The sequence below is a fragment of the Fulmarus glacialis genome, unplaced genomic scaffold (genome assembly GCF_000690835.1).
Source record: "Fulmarus glacialis isolate BGI_N327 unplaced genomic scaffold, ASM69083v1 scaffold13023, whole genome shotgun sequence".
In the NCBI taxonomy this organism is placed as follows: domain Eukaryota; kingdom Metazoa; phylum Chordata; class Aves; order Procellariiformes; family Procellariidae; genus Fulmarus; species Fulmarus glacialis.
In genome coordinates this window covers 18,832-32,944 of record NW_009203676.1, presented here as the reverse complement: position 1 = coordinate 32,944, position 14,113 = coordinate 18,832, and the positions used below count along the sequence as shown (strand labels likewise).

General features: G+C 40.2%; 1 protein-coding gene across 1 annotated transcript in view; it reads right to left on the bottom strand.

Annotated features, from left to right (window-relative positions):
• The window catches only part of SLC23A2 (solute carrier family 23 (ascorbic acid transporter), member 2), a 28,758-nt gene extending 19,733 nt beyond the window's left edge, over positions 1–9,025 (bottom strand). Inside the window, exons 1-4 of the mRNA XM_009574727.1 lie at positions 8,749–9,025; positions 7,980–8,078; positions 1,985–2,101; positions 612–769 (exon numbers count right to left, since the gene is read on the bottom strand). Of these exons, the coding sequence (XP_009573022.1) occupies positions 612–769; positions 1,985–2,101; positions 7,980–8,078; positions 8,749–8,880 (506 nt within the window). The 5' untranslated portion in view covers positions 8,881–9,025. The remainder of the gene's footprint in view (positions 1–611; positions 770–1,984; positions 2,102–7,979; positions 8,079–8,748) is intronic.
• Between the last annotated feature and the right edge of the window lie 5,088 nt (positions 9,026–14,113).

Genomic DNA, 14,113 nt, shown 5'->3' with positions numbered 1-14,113 from the left:
CCCTGTAAGGCTACACTAACATATGTGTTGCTTCCCAACTCAAGGGAGGATCATTACCTGCAACTCAGAGCACCTAACAAATAAAAACAAATGATTTGTTTGTATTGGAAGGTAAGAGAGACACACTCAGTTCACAGAATAAAAAGTTACCCTCATCATTTTTACCTACCTTTTTAATTTGACAAGCACTTTACGGGAACAAGCACACAATTTGCTATAGAATTAATCACAACCACCTAAATATTGGCAAGTATATAGTATCATTCAAGAAACTAATAAAAACATCAAAATTAGTTCCTCTTTACCAAGTTGTATGAACTTTTCCTTTCCCCCAGAAACACTTCTACCTTCCCTGCCTCATGGATTTCCCTCCTCCTTCTTCCCTCTCCCTGCCCCTGCTGTATTTTCTTACCCTCGGAATGCCTTCTCTGATTTCAGATCCACCTTTTTTTGGGAGCAGCTTTCCAAAAGCTTTCCCTAACTGCCCTGTATTTGACCTGCTATCTTGTGTTTCACGTTTATCCTTCGAAAATAAACTACCTCTTGGAAATCCCAACAGATGTCTAGTCTTATCACCATCTCAACAACTAGAAACAAGTCCCAAATCTTACCTGCACCCGAAAGTTGTTTGTAACAATGTAGTGATGCCCACGCAGAAGAAAATGGTCCCAATCAACTGGCTGGTAGCCCACTGGTCAAACCCAACACACATGGCATCAGCTAGCAAAAAGGGCACTGCTATAGTTCCACTGAAACATGTTAAGTAATGCTGTGAAGAGAAAAATGGTTTGTTAACACCGCAGCCAATATTAATAGGTAAATAAATTTATGACCATCTTTTCTTTTGCATTGGGTAATTTGCTTTTGAATTATCCACCAAAGCTCTCACTTCCTGGTCCTAAGGATTTCTTCAAGTATTTTCCTTCCATGTCGAGCTACCACTAGCCTGTTGCTAATGATCGCTATTTCTGTAGGATAAGCTAGGTTATTTACATAGCTACATGGCTACTGTTCTTGAGGAGGAGGTATCTAGGTAACTGTGCTGAAAACAGCTTCTAACTCAGAAAAGCAGATAAATAACTCCATTCACTTTCAACCATGTGAAAAACCATTAGTTTACAAATGAACTTAGAGCACACACAAACTAGGCTGCAAATAAGCTCACAAGTACCAGAAATGAGGTACTCATTAATTCTTTTTCAATCCAAATACATTAAGCAAACAAACAAACACAAGTCACCATATTCAACAATGCAAGTAAAAATATAATCCCTACAGAACTGCCTGTCCTCGAGGAAAGGCAGAAATAAAAAGGATGCTCTGGAATGTATTTGTTTGGGGATCTCAACATACTTTACAGATATTAACAAATTCTCAGCATTCCTGTGGGACAGATATTATTACCGTTTGAGAAAGAAAGGAGATGAAACAAGCTGTTCCACTTCACACAATTGAGTGGCTGAGCTGGTAGTAGGGTCCATGTCCCTACTCACTGCAGGAAGCACATACTCCCACTCCAAGGAGTGCAGAATTTGCCTGCCCCGCTTTCTAGTGAGCCTACAGGTCCAGGATGATGCTATCAAGCTTGCAGAATTGAAGTGACCACAGTAGCAGCTTTAATATTCAAAATTTCAGGACTAAACCATTATGTCTCTCCATCTTTAATTCCAGAGGTGCCAAATGTCACTTTCTGAAGCTTACCACTTAGCATTTGCTCACTTATTTACTAACAGCTGCTTAGAAGACTAAATATTGAAGTGAATCTCACAAATGCATAAGCCAGCAAACAATGACATTGATCACTATCAACACAGTAATCTTTGTGATCAACTTCAGAAGAAACTATCTTAACACTTTCTTCAAACACGTGAGAGCATGGGAAGAATAAAATTACCAGATACACAAATGCAATGAGCTACACAGAAAATGCTAAACAACCTTTAAAAGTTACAGAGAAAAATATTATAACTGTTTTGAAACATACCTGTAACCCCAAAAATATGCAGAGATACCAAGGAGGAACGTCTTCAATAGTGTAAATCATGTCAGTTCTCTGTGCGTCTAAACTGCCACTGCTGTCCAGCGTCTCTGCCAGAGAGCTCTATTTTGATAGGGAGGGTAGAAAGGTGGGGAGGGTAAAAAAGTGGGGGAGGACACAAAGGACAACAGTAGGTTACTGTTACATATGAATAAACTGAATTTGAACTACCAGGCAATTCCCAGATACTCCAAGGCTGGTATAATACTCCCAAGCAATGCTGATATGTTACATTTTTAAAGTCTTTTACCTCTGATGACGAGCTCATCTCCAGCTGTAGCTACTGAACGTGTACCACACACATTCACTTCTATAAGCCATTCCCTGCTTATTTATACTAACACAACAATTGTTCGTTTATGATATAACTGATCTGGCAGCCAAAAGGTGCCCAAAAAAAGGGATTATCATGACAGAACTGTTTATGAAAGAGAGAGGAGGAACGAAGAGAGAGGAGGAACGAAGAGAGAGGAGGAACGAAGAGAGAGGAGGAACGAAGAGAGAGGAGGAACGAAGTAGAAGAGTCAACAATGGCTATTTTCAAAGCAGAATGGCTATCCTTGCATAAGAGACCAAAATCACAGGCAAGAAAGTTCCTCATTATGGTAATTGCTTCCCTGCTTAATTCTTACTCAATTTCAGTCTTGGTTAACCTTTTTTAGGCACAAGATTTATTATTTTTGCTTCCACCCCACATTCAAGCAGTCCAGAAAAATGCTAATCATTATAACTGAATACATCCACAGCCAATTTATATTAGTCAAGCGGACTTCCTCCAAACCTACAGGAATTTAAGCAAGACCACATTCTGGCCTACCATGTGCCCTAATTCACAGAGAGCTAACAGACAACTGACCACACATATACACGCATCAAAATCCCTGCAGATTTGCCATTAAAACAAGATTCAGCTCAATCATTTCTTCTTTACAACTTAAGTGGAATCATTTCATTCAAACGCTCTGGTTTTGAAATTCCTGAGAACAAAAACACAATGCTCCAAAGCCCAAATACCAACAACAAAAGCAGGAGGAAGTATCAGATTTTATAATTTCAGCTCAACTAACCAAAAAATACCTTACATAACTACTGTTCTGACCTAATCCACACTGGAACATAACAAATTCATGTGAAGTAGCCTTACACAAAGACTGGGAACTTTGCCAGACTCGTGACTTTGCCTCAAATGGTCTTTACTTCTTCAAAAATCACAACACATCCACCGATTACGCTTAGATAATCTCCATCTGGTTTATCACCTACAAGGTCAGGGAAGCCATACTGACCCATGGTACCTCCCTCTTACCTCTGATTTCTGTTGGGAAAACAAATGCCACTGGGTTAATTCAAATTCAGGGAGTGTAAATGACCACACCGGTATGGTAAGGTCGAGGGTATTACAATGGAAAAGCAAAATATAGAAACACTAATTTCAGAAGGCTCTTTTAAACAATGTTAAGCACCGAGCAATCTGCTCACCAGGATTAGTTTAAATAAGGTACAGGTCCTAAACAGAGGAATAAGGGAAATGGTTCACTGAGCAACTCATCTTCCCCATTTGCAGCACCAAGGTAATTTTTTCATTGACTGAAAAATGAAAGACTGCTCTCCTGACCTGATTTTCTAAAAAACAACAAATAAAAAAACCCAGGAATTTGAGTTTTAGAGCTTCACCTCATACTGGAGGGAGAGCACTGAGCAGCAGTAAACCTCTACACATCTTGTCTGTAACTGGAACTTAAGAAAAAATGTGTACATCCTCATGTCAATGCAATTATGTGTAGATCCAAGGCAGGGCACAAAGTGGCTGACCCACAAAGACAGGCAGAAGGAGGAAGACTCAACAGCCAACATAGTTATGGACAAAGAGCAGGATATTTATCATCACTAGAGGCTTCTTCCAAGAACCTGCTCAGGAAAAGATTCACCCAGAGAAGCTCCTGTGATACCTTCTGTTGTTATAAAGCAGTTTTGTTAACTTTTTCCCCAGAGACTATACAAACACACACACACACACATATGTATATAAAAAATACATGTGCGTGTACGACTGCCTCACCTCTCCTCTATTTCACTGCAACCAACATAAGCTCAATCTGAGAACTTTGCTCACCAGCGATACTGCCTGTTTATTCAACATTTGGACTAAGAGGTCATCATACACTTTCAGAGAGGCAGAGGTCATGAAGGAAAAGTAAGAATGGTTACCAAATCTCCTCGCGAGGTAGGAACAGAGAGGTACCAGCAGAAATTAACTGTTTGCTTCATGAATCACGTCAACATTAGCTTGCTGAAGCCACCCAAATAGCAGCACAGATTTAGGAGAAGAAACTGCAGACAGTCCCCACCTGACTGCAGTGTGAAAAGATAAAACACCTACCACCGTGCACTGAGCAACCTGCATCACTCCTTCCAAGGACAGACAGAAATGGGATTTTCAACGTTCATGATGCTCCCATGCGGGATACCAGATTCTCTAAAAATGCAGTAAGTGATTTGTGCAGATTGGTGGCTCTACCTTTGAAAACCCATCTTCTGGCCTCTTTTTCTGGCTTTTCTAACTTTGTCAGACCAATATCCAGTAGCTACCTAACTGTCCCACTTAGTGCCGAACACTAATTTTTCTTCATAGGACTAACGAGGTTGCATCAAGTACATTCCTTAACCTTTCCACCTGCTATTATATTATATTTTATTTTATTATGTTCCCCCTCGTCTTTGGGCAGCAGAAATCAGAAATGGTGACCTGTTTCTACCAGGAAGACGATGGCATATGCAGCAAGTTTATTAGTCCTTTCACAGCTTTTCCTTTGTGATTACATTTATGCCTACATTTGCCTGCAAACAAAAAGATCAGCAGGCACCAGGCCTAGGAACAAGTCAACTTGTCCACAGCACGCAGAAAGCTCTCTATGGGCACAGATCGACAACTGCTAACCAATTTAAGCTCTCCTTTAGAAAGTGAAGTCTAAAGGTCTTCTAACAGAAGAATTTCAAACTTTAAGGCGTAATTGTTATAGCAATGTCTGTCCTACACAGCAAAGTGGTCAGATAAAAAAAAATCCAGGATACTCCTCATTTCTTCCAAAAGGCAGACTTATTCTGCTTTCGAAGAGGAAGCTTTCACCTTCATCAAACCTTTAGCAGATAATGGCTAAAGGGAACCAGCACAAAAGAGACCAAGACCGAACGATGAGGAATTTGAGAACTAGGGTGAGGTCCAGCGATCCTGCTCGTAAGTCACTGGGTAGTCACTGGCCCTTTCATCTCTCGAGTGTGCGCCTGCTGGTTTAATATACTGACTACGTGCTGGTGCTTGCCAAGTATGCCATAGTACGCTGCAGGGAACTGCTGGGAATGAACTGCACCTTTTTGCATGAGATACTGATCAGAGACTAATTCTTTTTTTCATTATTTTTAATTGGCCAAAAGTGGGACAACACAAAAATGAAAAAAAGCACAGAATAAGTAAAAACAGGGGGGGGAAAATGAGACAGAGATAAAGGCGGAGCAAAACTACTGGAGGGGAACCAAACCAACAAACCCACCCCAAAACCTAAGGAAGCAAACCCCAACAGTGCAAGATGAAGGCTCTGTTGTCAAGTACTAGCGTGAAGGACCACAAGAAAACTGATTAGCTGTGGGGAATAAGGCCTTTAGAGAAATACCTTAAATAAAGAGGTATAAATACCTTAAATAAAGAGCCGACAACATATTCAAATTAATTCTATTAAACAATAGTCCTGAGGGAACTGGGGTCGTTTAGTCTGGAGAAGTTGCGCCAAGGGAGGTTTAGACTGGACATTAGGAAAACGTCTTTACTGAAAGAGTGGTCAGGCCTTGGAACAGGCTGCCCAGGGAAGTGGTGGAGTCACCATCCCTGGAGGTATTTAAAAGACGTGTAGATGAGGCGCTTTGGGACATGGCTTAGTGGGCATGGGGGTGTTGGGTTGATGGTTTGGCAACTGTTGACATGCATATGTCTGTGATGGCTGATTTTTGGAGCACGCTTAGACTAGCGTGGAGGGAGACAATCTGATAAAAGCCTTGAGCAAAAGGTGGTCTTTTCCAACCTTAATGATTCTATGATTCTAATAAGCAGCATAGTATTGTTTATTTTATAGGGATGCAACAATACAGTTATTTCTCATCTGGGCTAATAATTTATTGTTTCAGCTAACAAATATTGTGAGACAATGTAAGCATTGGGCATCCTCCAGCAATTAAGTACATTTCAGTCCCCTTTGTTAAAAGGCTTTTTATTCAAGGTCTTTCGTTTGCTTTTTTGGTGAATGATCTCTCAAGAGGAATAGAAAGCCAAGAACAAACATGCTTCATACACACGCTTATTTTAAGTGAAAAGCAGGAGGTTTGCCTAGATTACCAGAAATACTGTCTTAATACATGAGGCTGTTAATTGCTACAGCCCCTCCTTTCACTGTTCATTCACTGTAAGCCACAGCAAAGCTTCAACTCAAGCAGATTTGGTTGACTAAAAGCTCATGGTCTCTTTAAGGTGAATTATCATCCATCATTTACAGTTCAGATCACACGGATCAAGTGGAAGAGAGAAAAATATACGTTTGGTAAAAACAGGCCATGAAGACATGCTTTAATGTCTAGAGATCGCTAATCTTAGTTGCACAATTTCATCCCAACACCTTTTGCTCAAGGCTTTTATCAGATTGTCTCTCTCCACGCTAGTCTGAGCATGCTCCAAAAATCAGCCATCACAGACATATGCATGTCAACAGTTGCCAAAATTTGTCCATTAAAATATCAGCATGAGCAAGACGGTAGTATTTGTATTTGAGACATACAGGCAGACGATCTGTAAGAGACAGAGTATATGAAGGCACACGGTGGCATTCGTAACATTCTTTTAAAATGTAACGCTAAGACCTCTGTCAGAATCACCTGTTCAGGGTACATTTTAAATCTGAAATTCAGAAGTGAATTTCGATGTCCGAGTTAGAAAACCTTAACTACACCCTTTGGTATCATCCTTGCCCCAACAGAAGTTACAACCACAAAGAAATGAGCATCACGATACTCTTGCTTGGAACCAAGAGAGTTTTTATTTGTTTCAATTAGCAAATTTGAAAAATTTGGTCAAATTGAGGCATTTCAGAGATAACGCTTAACCACAAAGCCAATTAGATATAAAAATTTCAGAAGAAGGTGCTGTTCGGATTTACTGTAATCCTCTTCCTTATTTTAAACAAAAGCTTAGATTCACACTGTCTCTTCTTGCAAGATTATTATTGAACAGGCTTGAGGAATGATGGAGTTGAGAAAAAAGCTGGAAAAATCACAACAAAATTGGCCTCCTTTGAGGCCTCAACTGGGTGTTTCTGAATAGCTAAGACACAATCATCGTTATCCTAAGGAAAAATGTTCAAGGGTTTTTATGAAAGACCTGAACTTCATTCACAAAGCTGTCGCTAAATAATAATAAGCAGCCCCTTACCTGAAAGAAGGATTAGAGAAATTAAGTTTACGAGGTGGAGCTTGGAAGAAACTGGCAACAAAAGTAAGAAAGATCCCACTTCTGAAGGTGCTCAACACCATCAGTTTACTTGACTCAATGCAGAAAAAGTTAAGAACTGAAGAACAGAACAGAATGACCTTATCAGGGAAACCATGCAAAAGGCCAATGGAAATGAAGAAATCAAAAAATTGCATATTATGAATTTTGGCAGCAGGTCAAAGTGCATTAACTGCTTCTAACACTTGCTGAGTCATTCCCCGCATTCTGCAACCAAAACGTGTGACCAGAAGAGTCATGAGGACAGAACAACCCCAAGCCTGATCTGAATCTAAAAGTCAGCATGTTTGATTAGAGAAAGAAAATCTCTCAGCCAAGTAAAACTAATGTGGACTAATAATAGAACTGAAAAAGCAAGAATGAGTTCTCACCTAGAAGGAAACCACTACATACCTTTTCTGCTATGCCATTTTCTGTAGTATAGATGGCCATCAACTCTGTGTCTTCTGTATCCTGATCACCGCTGGATGTTGCTCCACCATTTATCACGACCTTAAAAATAAAACAAAAAAAGAAACACAAGGTCCTAAAATAAAGATTTTCTCTGCAATCATACCTCATGTCACTCAGTTTTCTCCCTTGGCACCTGACATATGCCTTTGACATTTTGTCAGAAAACGTTACAAGCATGGCAAGCAATCATTTCTATAACAGCAGGTCTAGGAATATACAGAAACTTGAAAAACATCACATAGAGCTCCTCAAAGCCTGGACAGTGTCAACTGAGGGTAGGGGGGAAAACCAACAGCAAACTGGTTGGAAGAGTTCTTAAGAGGCAAACACGTACAACAGGATGTTACAACTGAAAATCTAAGTAAAAGACGACAAGCAAATGTTTCCTTGCTGTTGCCTGCTACTCTTAGTCAAGCAACTCAGGACACATCGGGGGCTGGTGCATTCTGCAGTAGGACAGTTAATTGTTCTAATCATGGTTCTAATCAGGGAATCGCATGTCCTGCGAACAGCACCGCTTTGGAGCGCAGATGTGAAATAACTACAGACAACATAACTGACCATGTTTATATATAAATAGTTACAAGTGGCAAAAGAGGTTTTACTAACTACTTGTGGAAATAAAGGTTTTGTACAAGATGGTTAGAAAAGCATTATTCACTGATTCACACTGAGCTTGACTATGTAGTACCCTGAAAGTTTTACTTACAGGCAGGGTGAAAAAGGTGGGATGTTTAGATTCATCCTCGTATTTGCCTTCTGTTGAGCCTCCCGCCTCCACTGATTTCGAAGTGGTATTCTTACCAATCCCCATCGTTTCCAGAATGTCAAGGACTTGCATACAGTACCCAAGTGGATGCTCCTGAGATGACAGGCCAAGTACTAAGGACAATTTCTTATTTAAACAGCAGCACCTCCAGGAATCACAGAAGTGCTCAGTAATCCAGCTGGGACATGAGAGTTGCTTTTTTAAGTATCGTCAGCATCAATGGCACCTAGAATTGAAGAGAGAAATTAATTTTTTCTTGATTACCTAAGATATATGTACAAACACACATGCCCCACAGCCTTGTTTCAATTTCACAGTCATTTCCACAGAACTTTTGGGAACAAAGTACGCCTGTACTCCAGCTATGCAGCGATGTAGAACATCCATTGCAAACAATACTTGTGCTTCTTCAAAGAGTGTAAATTTGTAGACCTAGTCAAAAGTTCACCTCTGTATAACTAAATCCTTCCTTTTAAAACAACTTATTTTTAAATAAAAAGCCTCCAGGAAGCTTAGACTAGATGGACCATGAAGCACACCTGACTTTCAGTGAGCCTATTTCAGACAGACAGAAACAGCCCTTTCTGCTGAATGCCCTTACCTGAAATTATCCCAGTTGCGCGAGGGACGTTCAAAGTAATCTGCCTGATGATGTTGAAGCAACCACGTCAGGATAAAACTGTGCATTTTAATTAGTATCACTACAATGTTGGCACAGGAACAGGAAAGATTGTACAGCTTACTGGTTCTCTTTTGTTTTCCCAGATGGGTCACTACAGTATAGTTTTCCCACATTTGCTCCTTAAATTAGACCTTCCGGTCCACGGTCATCCACACTTTTGCCATTTCCAAGACTAAGGAACATGAATTAACAGATTTGAACTTAAACTTCCCACAGGACAGAATAGAAAATTCTGCAACAAACCAAGTTTTGCAACCTGTGGTTACTGAGCTTCAAAAAAGAAAGTGCAGCTGCAGACAGCTGCGGATGAAACAAGCTAAGCTACAGATGAAAGTACATGATAGAACCTGAAAAATGGCCTTTTCAAAATCATATCAAGCGAAATTTTCTGCAAAACCAGGAACACAATCAAGCAGCAAAACCCACTGCACACTGGCGTTACTTCAAAAGCAAGTTAATGACATTTCCAACTTAATTGCTAGAGGTGGAAACGCAGCTAATGGACATTCAAAAAACACAGAAAGCAAAAAGGTAGGCTTTGGGTTTTTTCTTAAGCCTCCCTTCCAAAATGCTGCTCAGGAAAATGCCAGCAGCTTGAATGTCTACTGTAATTGCAATAATAATGAAACTTGACAAAGACCCTTCTGCTAGGGTCAATTTAGGACTGTTTGAAAAATTACCTAGCAGTAATATTTTAGAACCTCTTAATAGCTGTTAATTGCCCATTCGCTAGAAAATTCTGGTTACTTCAGGTGAAACAGATACTAATCTTTCAAAGCGATGTAACTTTTCACGAGAGAAAATATACGTACATAAGAAATACTACTCGGGCACTGAGATACCCTTGAAGCACCTCTAATTAAATCAAAATGAAATGGAAAGTAGTGCCTTCAAATAGGGGTTTAATTAAGATTTGTTTCTTAAAGTAAATATTAAGATAGCATACTTACTTATTTCTCACTTGAACTTAAGGCTAAAGTAGACGACTAGTTCGAGTACTCACCGTCATGCCATTCTGAAAAAAAGGCATTCCCATTTTTACAACCACCACAGACTTCCCCTTCAAAAGTGCAAATCTCCAGACACGAACAGCAACTTTAAATTAGTTTGTCTGCTTCTGAGTTTGTGCACAGATAACTGGGCGATGCCTCCTCAAATCTTTATAGGAACGTCCGTCTCAAAGCTGCCTATGCCGGTCTGAGAGGTGACGTGAACAGGTTAGAGAGGAGGAAGAGACAGATTCTAATTAAAGGTTTGGGGGGCAGTGGGGGTGTCTGGGGTGGGGGTTTTTTTGAGGGGTTTTGTTTGCTTTTACTGTGGAGAGTGGGTTTTTTTAAGCACACCAAAAAAAAGAAAAAAGAAAAGAATTTGCCTTTTTCTGTCAGTGTAGACATATTTTATTCTCCAAGAAAATCAGTGATGGAGACAGGCATAGTTTGCTCTGGCAGCTTTATCATCTCAGATTGGAAAGGAAAAGGGAAAGGGCAGAATTACAGCTCCCTAACAAATGCAGCCATGCCAATAAAACACCAGTGTAAGAGTTACACCAGCAGGAAACCTGCCATTCAGGAGATCTGGTTTAAGGTATTCTGGCACGATAAGCTTCTTAGTTAGCATTAACTAGCATCTCCACTGATGCAAAAGAAAAGACCATATAATCCTATTTTACTTCCCATTGCAAAACAGTAAGACTGCTATCTTCTCAAAGATGATGTGATCATTCCTCAGAAATTGTTCTTGAGAATTACATCAGACCATGCAAATAAGCTATGCCTTGTATTAATTCTTGAGAGCTGAAACACAATAGCTAGAAGGATAGTGTTTGGATGAGGGTTCCCAGATGATGACGAACAATCGACTCCAAATTAACAGGCAAAAATAGCCTCATCTGCTACTTTTCCTAGAGAGAGGGAGTGTGTGTTTGTGTACACACATATACATGCACACAAACACTACACATACCTGGGGGGGGGAGGTGTGGTCCAAAGAAAATGAGAACAAATTTCCAAACTCTTCTTGCTTCTACTCAGCAATTAAACTTGCACTTAATGGCACAGACGATAATCAGAGATTTTCAGAGTACTGTTATTCTGCAATCAGACGTGTCAAATTGAAACAGAAATCTTTAGGCAGCAAGAGATCAGGTTATCTGAAAGATATCATTCTTCTTTATTGGACCTCTTATCCCACCAACTGAGCATAGCTAAACAAGATGACTCAGACGTTTTATAGCCCTCCGTAACAAATCTAACTGATCAGAAGCTGAAAAGTCATGTAAAAAGAGATAAAACTCATTCAACATCAGCTAGGTACACACCGTACAATGAATTATCTGCCGCCTTGGATCAAATGGAAAGGCTAGAAGTGAAATTTCCACCAGGATACTGATTAACATTCATCTCTTTCTATGCCAAATTATCTTCAGTGCTCATACATGATTAACCCAGGAAGGCCAAAAGCTGACACGGGTTTACAATGCTTTAGATAAGATTAGTATCTAGACAAATAGCCTATTGCATGGGATAGTCCAGGTGCAAGTGCACAAGAGGAAAACCCTCCTAGCCGGGGAAAGGCCACTCTGCAGCGTCGACACGCTTGCCTTTTCTCCGACACACAAATCTTCTTCCAGATTTGGTACCACCAGGACAGGACACAAAGCTACGGGAGTGTCTGGTTTGACACAACGTGGTAGTTCTTACACTTTGCATTTTCATGACTACTAATACCACATTTTCTATTTTACCAAGGGAGCTCCTATTTTGCTTAAACAAGTTACAATGCATTTCAAAGTTGCATCATCATCAGAGATGGAGATCTACAATGCAAGACTGTAATTAAACGTACTTTTCTTTTTCTTCCTGCAGTTTCTGCCTGCAAGTCATTACTCTGGAACTTCTATCACAAATAAAAACATTCACTGAAGTATACAACAAAGGTTTTCCTGCAGAGAAATCTGCCCATATACCAAGACAGGCTGCATGAAAAGCTTCTATTTCACAAGGTACCAAACTGCATGCAAATCTGCCTAAAAAATAATTTGAAAACTCATCTCATACTAGATTTAAGAGTTAACTTGGGCAGGACAGAAGATACAGATATACATAAAGAGCTTATTAACATGGACAGGAAAAATGGACCATGAACCCCATTAAAGGAGTAGGCAATTGTAATATATAAGTCTTCTCCCTGGCAAGCATTGTTTTCTTTAAAAGCAGGATCATTTGATACAGTTTTTGGCTGAACCACACTAAAAATGTTCCCTACTTTTTCATGTTAGTTTGAGAATACCCAGTAACAACTACAAAAGACAAATAAACAAAAAATTCAGATTTGCTGTGATGGCATTCATCTCTACAGTGCTATGTCTGAGGGCCTTTAACATCTGAATCCAGAGCTTGGCAAACCAACGATTGGGGAAAACAAAAACAATTTGACCTCCAGACTGCAACACACTTGGGGCAATAGGTCATTGAGGCTTTTTTCTTTGGTTGTTTGGTTTTGTTTTTTTTTTTTTAAACATCCATTAGAACAGTCAACAATTTGTCAGGTGCTGTCAGACTGGTAGCACCAGAACTGGGAAGCAATGCTGTGTTTAGGATATATTGTCAATACTATAAAGCTCATTGCCCCACATTTGCAATAAGCAGACCTAGAGGTTAACCCTTTGGAAGAAGCTTAGTCTGGACCTCAGGTCCCCCCATGATTGCCACGATGACTTTCAACTCCGAAAATCACTGGTTTTGCAAAGTGTAAGAATGATGCAGGTTGTTTTCTCCAGAAGCTTCAAGAGGGAAGCAGCTCTATGTATTTCCTTATTTGCCAAGCTCAAAACAAAAACTTTCTAAAACCATGAGGGTCTTTCCAAATTCCGACTGGATCTCAAATTTCTATCAACTGAACCAGGCCCACCATACAAAGATGTTAGCCAAAATACTTTAGACTTTCCGTATTGATTTATGCAGCTGCTTTGAGAGGACAGGAGACAGCTGAGCCAGCACAAAGCTGAGCAGATAAACATAAGCAATGGGCACAAAGTTTGAACACAAGCAGCCTGATTTAGTGCCTTGCATGATGGGGCTGCAGCATTTTAGAATTGGTACCTGGTCTCCTAAAACCACAGCCGCAATCAGAAGCTGCTGGACAATCACAAATGTTTTACCGCTCTATAAAGTGGCAGAACTGTCTGCAAAGACAAATGGAAATTGGCTACCTTATAGTTGTGATTTGCTGTATTGCTTTCCCTCAAACACTTAGTTCTGCTGGAGGAGGTCTAGGACACAAGCAAACCAGCTGGTGAAAAAGTTAAAAGGAGAATCCTAGCTAGTCTGAAAGGTAAGTGTATTCCCTCGTACCTCCTAGCATAGAAGAAGTGTCAAACAGAACTAACTAGTTAATCAGTACCTGTGGTCCTCTCCACCTCGACCCTGGAAAATCAGGAACTGACCTACATTCGATGGCCCTACGCTGTTGTGCAAGAGAAATATTCATAAAGGAAGCACAACAGGCGTGGTTATAAAACAAGCTGGCAATGAAACAGCACATTCTTTAGAGCGTGCTGATGGAAAAGCTCCCAGGAGCACTGATAATAGGTATGCCACCTGGTAAGCACATGTCGCACCGCCC